At 39.7% G+C, this 8,994-nt stretch overlaps 1 protein-coding gene across 1 annotated transcript; it reads left to right on the top strand.

The window, feature by feature from the left end:
- Nucleotides 1-1,290: 1,290 nt before the first annotated feature.
- On the top strand, nt 1,291-8,396 carry LOC119417931 (rho-associated protein kinase 2; the record flags this gene model as incomplete). Its single annotated transcript, XM_037685179.1, has 7 exons — nt 1,291-1,384; nt 1,964-2,031; nt 2,145-2,233; nt 4,126-4,204; nt 4,294-4,558; nt 5,813-6,092; nt 8,335-8,396. Coding segments are annotated over 7 exons (909 nt in total), but the record flags the coding sequence as incomplete, so codon positions are not given.
- Between the last annotated feature and the right edge of the window lie 598 nt (nt 8,397-8,994).

The following is an 8,994-nucleotide window of genomic DNA, read 5'->3' as shown; positions in this document are numbered from 1 at the left end:
TATATATATATATATATATATATACACAATATGTGTGTGTAAAAGGTGTTGTTTTTGTATGACAATCCACTGACAAGGATGCCAGCAATGCCAGCACAACGTTATGATGTCACACACGCTGTTGAGTTTAGATTTGTAAAAATTTACAAATTTGCACTATTCAAGTGTTGTCATTGTGTTAGAGAGTATATGTCATGAATAAATTTGACATTAAATATAATTCAAGTTGAAGTGTTGCATCATTTTCAGCCTTTTTCACATCTGCATTTGGTAGCAGGCCATATTGACAAAGACCATGCAGAATGATGTATTTTAATTCCACAGCAGTGAAAGCTATGTAGTCTCTGTAAGTAGGTCTACTGGGAAAAATATCGGTTTTGGTATCGATTATCAGCCAAATAAGTTTTAACATATTGGCATATCGGATATCGGACAAAAATCCAATATTGTGCATTAGTTTGTCACTGGAGTATAATGTGCTGTATGCGGTACTCTTGTTCTTGTATTTTAACTCAAATTTCACAAATCTCCCCAGAGGAAAGACTTGTATTGCAGGCAAACATCAATTGCCTTCAATGTAAAAGCACTGCAAAAAACATTTACAAAGTAAAAGCGGAAATGTTGGAATTGCACACAAAACGATTTATATTTGATTTCTGATTTTTTTTTTTTTACTTATTTATTTTGACCACCTGTGGGTCAAATGGAGATGGCTAATGAGTGGGATGTGGCTCGCAGGTTGTTTGATGCCTGTGTAAAATAATGTACAAAGAGTAAAGTTTGTAACTTAAATTAAAAAGCAAAACAGCAAAGGGATCTGCTGAGTGTCTCTAAAATGTGTTTTTAGATGATAACAGAGGAGACCCAATTACGCCAGGAGCTTCAGATGGCTGTGGACAGTAAAGACGGCGACATCGAGCGGCTCCGGTGTCAGCTCACCTCCCTCAGCGTTCACTCTCTGGATTCCACCAGCATCAGCAGCGGCAACGACATGGAGCTAGCTGATGGATACCCAGGTCAGCTGCTGGTCTTTAGGCTCTTCCATGTGTTAGTAAATATGTAACAACACTTCTGCACGCATTTCTTATTTTCCTTTTCAACTTTTTACTCATTGCTTCCTGTTTTCCCTCCTTTTATTTCACCTCTTTCACCTTGTGGGCCTGTGTAGTGCGCATTACTCACTCTAGCACCTCAGAATCAATGTCCTTCACCTACCAGCGCACACACAAGTCCGTTTGCGTCGACACACGGCCCAACCTTCGCTCGGCTCACGCACTGTTTGACTCGGACTCTGAGGATGAAGAAGAACCTGATGAGTCTGAGGAGCGGGGCACGGGTCCCCTGGCTCTGACCTATAAACAGTCCTCTGAGCCTGAATCTGGAGGTGACCCCCGCATGGAGTGTGAAACTTGAGTTTGAGGTGGAATTTAAAACTGAAGAAACAAAAGTGTTTTCTGCATTTATGCACTGATATTTTTCCCTTGAATTCACTCACCATGCAAAGAAAATAACCCAAACCATCTTCAGCTCTGCAGTCATGGACCTAATCTCTTTACTCTGTTGACTCTGTCTCTGCTGCACTTTAATCCTTTTCAGTATTAACTGGACACACTAATACTCAGCTCTGTTGAAGCTAATTCTCTATTGTGGAGAGGCTGAAGTTTAATTCTTGATTTGCTTTAGTTTTCCTCTGACTAAAATACCTTCTGGGTCTTGTGCAGATATTCCTTTTAATTCTTGCCAGTGCCTATATTGCTAAATGTTGCTTTGTGTTAAAGCCTGGGAGCAGGATTTCCTGTCTTGCCCCTTTTTGTTTCAGCGATGAATCATTTACCCAAAGAGTGACGAGTGTCCGCTTAAAGAAAATGCCACAAACACGTAAAATGTCAAGGTGTTCTTTAAAGTGATTCAGATGATTAAAGGCTGTCCTCCGTTAACATCTTGTGTTGTCTGTGCTCGTTAGACTCCAGACTGGAAGGCTGGATTTCACTTCCTTCCAAGAACACCAAGCGGTTTGGCTGGGACAGAAAAGTAATTACCGTCATTTCTTGTATCTAGAGTTTTGTTTTTGAAGTAATCAGCCATGTGACTGAGTCACATCCACCTTTTAACTGTTTTGACCCCTGTTCCCATTTCCTTCACAGTATGTGGTTGTAAGCAGCAAGAAAATACTGTTTTACAACACCGAGCTGGACCGAGAGCAAGCCAACCCTTTCATGACCCTGGACGTCGAGTGAGTTTGAACATCCGCCTGCTAAATAGAAATACAACAGAGGTAGAAGGTGTTTTATCATGGAGATGTAGAGAAATGTAAACTGTCCTAAGAACTGAAGTTCCTGTAGCTCGTCATGAAGAAAAAGAGTTTGTTTACTAGATTTTATGAGAACAGATTTAGAACCAAGCAAACCAGAAAATAAAGCGTGAACGTCACAGTTGGGCTCATAAAAGAAGCTGTTTGAATTCCTTTTCTGGGATCCATGAGTTGACCCCATTCAGACCTCGAGCTAAAGTCAGTCCTGAGCTACTGAGTTGCGTTCAGACTGTAATAAATGTAGGAGGAAACTCATTTCAACCATCTGTATCTGCGATCTCATTCGTTCGGTCACTACCCAGAGCTCATGACCGTAGGTGAGGGTAGGAACGTAGACTGACCGGTAAACAGAGAGCTTTGCCTTACAGCTCTGCTCCCTCTTCACCACAATGAACCGGTACAGAGTCGGCAGTACTGCCGATGCTGCACTAATCCGTCTGTCAATCTCATGCTCCATTCTTCCCTCACTCATGAGCAAAACTTCAAGATACTCAAACTCCTCCAGGCAGAACCTCACCCTCGACCTGAAGAGAGCAATTTTCCAACTCAGGACCATGGTGATAGATTTGGAGGTGCCGATTCTCATCCCAGCTGCTTCACACTCAGCTGCAAACCGCGCCAGTGACAGCTGAAGATCATGGCACGATGACGCCAACAGGACCACATCATCTGCAAAGAGCAGAGATGGAATTCTGAGGTCACCGAACCGGACTCCCTCCGCCCCCTGGCTGCACCAAGAAATTCTGTCCATAAAAGTTATGAACAGAATCAGTGACATTGTGCAGCCCTGGTGGAGTCCAACTCCCACCCTGAAGGGGTCTGACTTACTACTGGCAATGCGAACCAAACTCTTGCACCGCTTGTATAAGGACTGAACAGCCCGTAGAAATGGGCCCCCAATCCCATACTCACGGAGCACCCCCCACAGTGTACCCCGAGGAACGCGGTTGAATGCCTTTTCCAAGTCCACAAAACATGTAGACTGGATGGGCAAACTCCCATGACCAGCTGGTCCAGTTTTCCGTGGCCAGGACAGAACCTGCATTGTTCCTCCTGGATCGGAGTTGATCGGACTTGCTTTTCCAGTACCCCTGAAAGAAATGTTTTTCACCCAAAGCACCTTCATGGGTGATCTGGAACCTTTTTATCTTCATTTGTTTGACTGTATGAACACAATCCATCCCGAGTTTCAACATAGAACTTGAACTGACATGACCCCACACAATCTGCAGTTCCTTCTTGGACGCCTTGAAATAAACAAATAAAAATAAACAACCCCACTTCAGCTGCCATCTGGTTTAAGACAGACAGCCGTAGTTGGAAATAATCTGAAGGTACTGCTTTTTGTAGTTTGTTTGGTTTAAATTTACATTTGTCGCTCCAGCAGCAAACTGACTTCTGATGATGTTTTTTAAAAGTTTGTTCAGTGATTTCTTCTACAGGAATATCACGTTTAATGCAAAGTTTATTAATCCTGACCTTTGTTCATTTAAGTATTTATTATAAATGATTACTGTTAATTCAATATTTGCATTTGGAAGCATTATTTTATGGCTTTTCCATTTTTTCTTTTGGACAAATCAAACTTTCTAGGATATATTTTATGTGTATATTTATTAATTTTACTTCTGGAAAAGGAGTGGAAGCTAAAAAGCTGTCCCACTATTAAGATTAAATGATGGCCTAAGTAATGTACAATGTGGCTTTTGTACAAATTTTAGTCTTTTAGTAGTTTTTCAAACGACATATTAAAATATATTTACATAAATGTCTTTGCAGTGATTTATCACTTTATTTTTTTGTCCCCATCTCAGTAAGCTGTTTCATGTTCGACCTGTCACTCAAACGGATGTGTACCGAGCAGACGCCAGAGAAATTCCAAGAATATTCCAGGTTACAGTCTGCTCTTCTTTCAGTAACGTTCATTTAACCACCCACTAAACTGTTTCGCGACTCTAAATTTTCACTTTTTCTTCAATCAGATCTTGTACCCCAACGAAGGCGAGAGTAAACGCAATCAGGAAGTTGTGATCGAACCGGCGCCGTATGAACGTCCAAACTACATCAGCTACAAGGGCCACGAATTCATCCCCACCCTGTACCACTTCCCATCCACCTGTGACGCCTGCACGCGGCCGCTGTGGAACGTCTTCAAACCTCCGCCGGCCTTCGAGTGCCGCCGCTGCCACGCAAAGTGCCACAAAGACCACGTGGACAGAAAGGAAGAAAAGATTGAGCCCTGCTGGGGTAAGTGTTCAAACAAAACGTTTGTGGGGAGCAAATGATGTGTTTTCTGAAGTAAATAGGAAATAAAAGCACAATTATCACACTTTTTTATTTTATTTTTGACTAAGAAAACATGTTTTGGATTCACAGGTGTTATAACAAGCTAACATTTTTTATTTCTATTAATATTTTTCAGGTTAATATCACTGGTTCCCAACCCTGGTCCTTGAGGAACACCATCCTACATGTTTACTTGTTTCCCTGCTTTGATGCACCTGTTTTGAATGAATGGGTGATTAACCGGCTCCTGCAGAACTTTAGGAATTAATTAAATCACTGAATCAGGTGTGTTGGAGCGGAGAAACAACTGAAACATGCAGGATGGTGTTCCTCAGGGACCACGATTGGGAACCACTTCTTTAGGCATATATATATATATATATATATCATATAGTGAGGGAAAAAAAATGTCCTCAATTGTTTTAAAACTGATTTTTTTTGTTCGATTAAAATCACAGGTTTAAATACAAAAAATTTACAAAATAGAATACACATTCACAACAAAGTTAATTTCTAATGCTAAAAATATGTTTAAAAAAAAACATCTGAAAACAGTATCTTAAAGTGTTAAACCAACCTGTTATTGGTTTTGGGTCCTAAGATGAGTAGATTTTGTATTTTCCTTTATTTTACCACGAGAAACTCACTAAGATTAAATAACGTATTTACAAGAGCGTCCTGGCCAAAACTGGCAACAACAGTTTCATAAAACTAACTTTATCAACTAAATAACAGTTAACATTAAAATAAAATAACTTTAAAATGTCTTCCTTTAAATGTGTCTTTACGTGACCAAAGAAGAATTGTTTTAGATGTTTGATTTAAATTGGAGGTTATAGATTTGAAATACATGATTGGAAACATGTTGACTCATTTACAAATAATCCCCCCCCCCCCACACACACACACACACACACAAAATCCTTATTCTACCATGAAAAAAAAAAAGCAAAAACAACAGAAACAAAATAGTTTCATGTGTTCTGTTTGATTAGCCTTATTGAATTTAAATTAAAAGGTAAATATATGTGGAAGAATTTGCTGAATTGGATAAAATGATGGATCATTTAGAAGATTTTTTCAGTTGGACTATTGGTGAAAAAAAAAAATCTTCAAGCCACAGATGACAGGAGTTACTGTAGTTCTCAGTCAGAAAGAAGTCAAAATTCCCATCTTCATCTTGAGTCAGATCAAACTATCCTTCATCTTCCTCAGTGAACTACGACATGTCCAGCGCCAAAGAGCTGCTGCTGCTGGCCAACTCCGCAGAGGAGCAGCAGCGCTGGATCACTCACCTCCTCAAACGCATCCCGAGGAAAACCCCGATGTTGAATGCATCCTCCGCAACCCTGACCTGCCCTCAGGAACCGACACTGAGCTCGTCTCCAAGGATCTCCCCAAAGCCTTCACCCAGGAACTCTCCTCACCTGTCGGCTCATCGCGGCGCCATCAAGATCCAGTCCACCAGACATCAGCAGACAGCAGAAAAGTCCAGGTGAGAAACCAGGAGATGACTAGAGAAACTGCTTTTCCTGTGAAAATGCAATGTGAATGCTTATTGTAGAGGAACTTGCTGAAAAATGGCTGAAATTAGCTAAACCATGCTGAAATGTAGCTGAAATAGAAGAAAAAGTCCAAGTTAGCAGAAGAAAACAGAAAAAACACATATTTGCTGAATTAGATTTAAATATGCAGAAATTAGCACAAAAATTAGGAAATTAGCTAAAAAAGCTGAATGTAGCAAAACATGGCTAAAAAGTAGCTGAAAAGACAGAAAGAAGCTTAAACTACCAGAAGGAAGTGGAAGGAACTGAAATGAGCTATAAAAAATGTGGAATCAGCTGAAAAAGCTAAATTTAGCATAAAAAACTAGAAAGTAGCTAAAATAACAGAAAAAGCTGACACTAATAGAAAAAATGCTGAAAGGGCCATAACGAGTTGAAATTGGCATAAAGAATTTAATTAAACTGCAGAAATTACCACAAAAAAATTGAATTTATCTGAAATCAGCTGGAATGAGCTAAAAAGGCTAAAAGGTAGCTGAAAAAATAGAACAAGCTTAAATTAGCAGAAGAAAGCAGAAAGAACATGTTTGCCCAGTTAGGTTGAAAGAAGCAGAAATGAGCACAAAAGGTGGAGATTATCTGAAAAAAAGCTGAAATTTGTAATAAAAAAAAACAGCTGAAAATTAGCTAAAAAAGTAGAAAGAAGCTTAAATTACCAGAAAGAAGTGAAGAGAGCACATCTTTACTGAATTAAGCTGAAAAAAGTTTAAATGAGTGCCAAAAATGTGGAATTAGCTGAAAAAGCTAAATTAGCATAAAAACTGCAAAATAGTAGCTGAAACAGCAGAAAAAGCTGAAACTTGCATAAATAAGCTGAAAGGAGCATAATGAGCTGAAATTAGCAAAAAGAAGTTAGAAGAAGCACAAAAATGTTGTAATTAGCAGAAAGAATCTAAACTGAGCACAAAACAGCTGAAAAAACTGCTGAAATTAGTTGAAAGCTGCTGAAAAAAAAAGTTAAAATTTTCACAAGGAAGCTGAATGCAGCAGAACCAGAACAAAATATGAAAGGAGCAGTAAAAGGTTGTAAACAGATCTAAAGATTTGAAGGATGTAAAATAAGCTCAGTTCATTTTCTCTGAGGAAACAAAATGACAGGAAATCTAAAAATTTAGAAAAGCTAAAGTTGCACCAATACTAAAAATCATAGCACTCTTCTCCTGAGCAAGCTGAATGTTTTGGGGCGGCTGTGGCTGAGTGGTTAGAGCAGTAGTTGCGAGTTCGATTCCACCAGCAGTCACATGCCAAAGTGTCCCTGGGCAAGACACTGAGCCCCTCATTGCCTTCGATGTGTGTCCCATCGGTGTATGAATGTTATAAAGCTCTGATTATTCTTTGTAGAGATCTAGTAGAGCACTGTATGAATGGGTAAATGAGGGCACAGGTTGTGTTGTAAAGTGCTTTAAGTATCTTGATAAGATAGTCCATTTACCTTTTGATATATGATTTAGTGAAATAGAACAAAAATTGCCAAAAAATGTACGGAAGAAAAATAGATCACAATAGTGTGAATGCTTCATAAACATTCACACTATTAAACTGTAATTTTACTAACCCTTCAATCATCTAAGGCTGTTTATTTACTGTAACTAGTAAATTCATTAAATGTGACAACATTGATGTCTGGGTTTCAGAGGGTCATTTTTTTATTCAAACACCTTGAAAATAATAGAAAACAGTCCTCCTCAAACATCAGGATTTAATCTTGCAGGGAAAAAAAATGGATTTGATTTTGCATCGAAAATTAACGAAGTCTGTTTCTGTTTTTGATTCACCTCTTAGAAAAATAACAAAAATACAAAAACAAATTAACATAAAAAATATTTAGAGTACTCTGTTTTATACTTTCATTTGTGTGATCTTTTCTTTGGGAGGCTCATTTGAGGACTTTTTGGCTTAAATTTTCTTGTCTGATCATTTTTTTTTTACTGAGGCTGCAAACCCAAAGTCCTCAATGCTGCAGTATTTAAAAAATGATTCAACTCAGTAAAACCTTTTCACGTCAGTAAACGTGCACCTGCCTTGCTCTAAGCTGTTTTCCTGAATCAGCTGCATAAGCAGCATTAAAGCTCACCTTTCAGAAACCTACCTGAGGAGCAACTAACTTATATTCTGTAACTTTCAAGACGCGCTGTAGGCTCAGCCCCGCCCTAACTGCCTTTCATCCTCCAGTGCTGGCCCCATGCTCCGCATCATCCTCCACTGACCCCTGACCTCCTCACCTCTCACCCTACATTTCTAAAATCTCTCACGCTTGGACACTGTAAGTAGCAGAGCTCGGTGAGCCGCTCCACCTGCTGCATGGCTGTGCACACTAACCCTCCGCTCATAACAAACTTTCAGTGGGCAGTCCCTGCTCCACGCTGCCCCCTGGTGACCGTGGCATGAACAGACCCCAACAGATCATGTTCCTTTGAACCTCGTTGTTTCAGGGTGCTTGAGTTTGACCCGAAAGACTGGAGATGGTCATTGGATGATGATGATGATGATAATGATGATATGTTCTTCTGAAAGGAGGAAGAGAGGGTAACTCAACGTTTGCATGAAGTCTGTAACGTTTGGAGGAGGTGTTGGTGTTTTACTGAAGCATGTTTTTTGTGTGGTTCCTAAATTTACGCATTTAAAGGCCGAGCGCACCTTGAAGGAAACCGTATCGCTAACAGGCAACCAGGGCTGCATCCAACAGTTAATACCAAAGTTTTAAGCAAAACTATCACACGTGACTACTACCACATGACATTTTAGCTCAGATTGCTTGAGCTACTGTAGTTCCTCGATTATCTCAAGGGTTACGTTCCACACACCACCGCGATAGGTGAAAAACTGTGAACT

This window comes from Nematolebias whitei, chromosome 12, assembly GCF_014905685.2.
Source record: "Nematolebias whitei isolate Nwh7 chromosome 12, NemWhi1, whole genome shotgun sequence".
In the NCBI taxonomy this organism is placed as follows: domain Eukaryota; kingdom Metazoa; phylum Chordata; class Actinopteri; order Cyprinodontiformes; family Rivulidae; genus Nematolebias; species Nematolebias whitei.
This window is presented reverse-complemented; position numbering and strand designations above follow the sequence as displayed.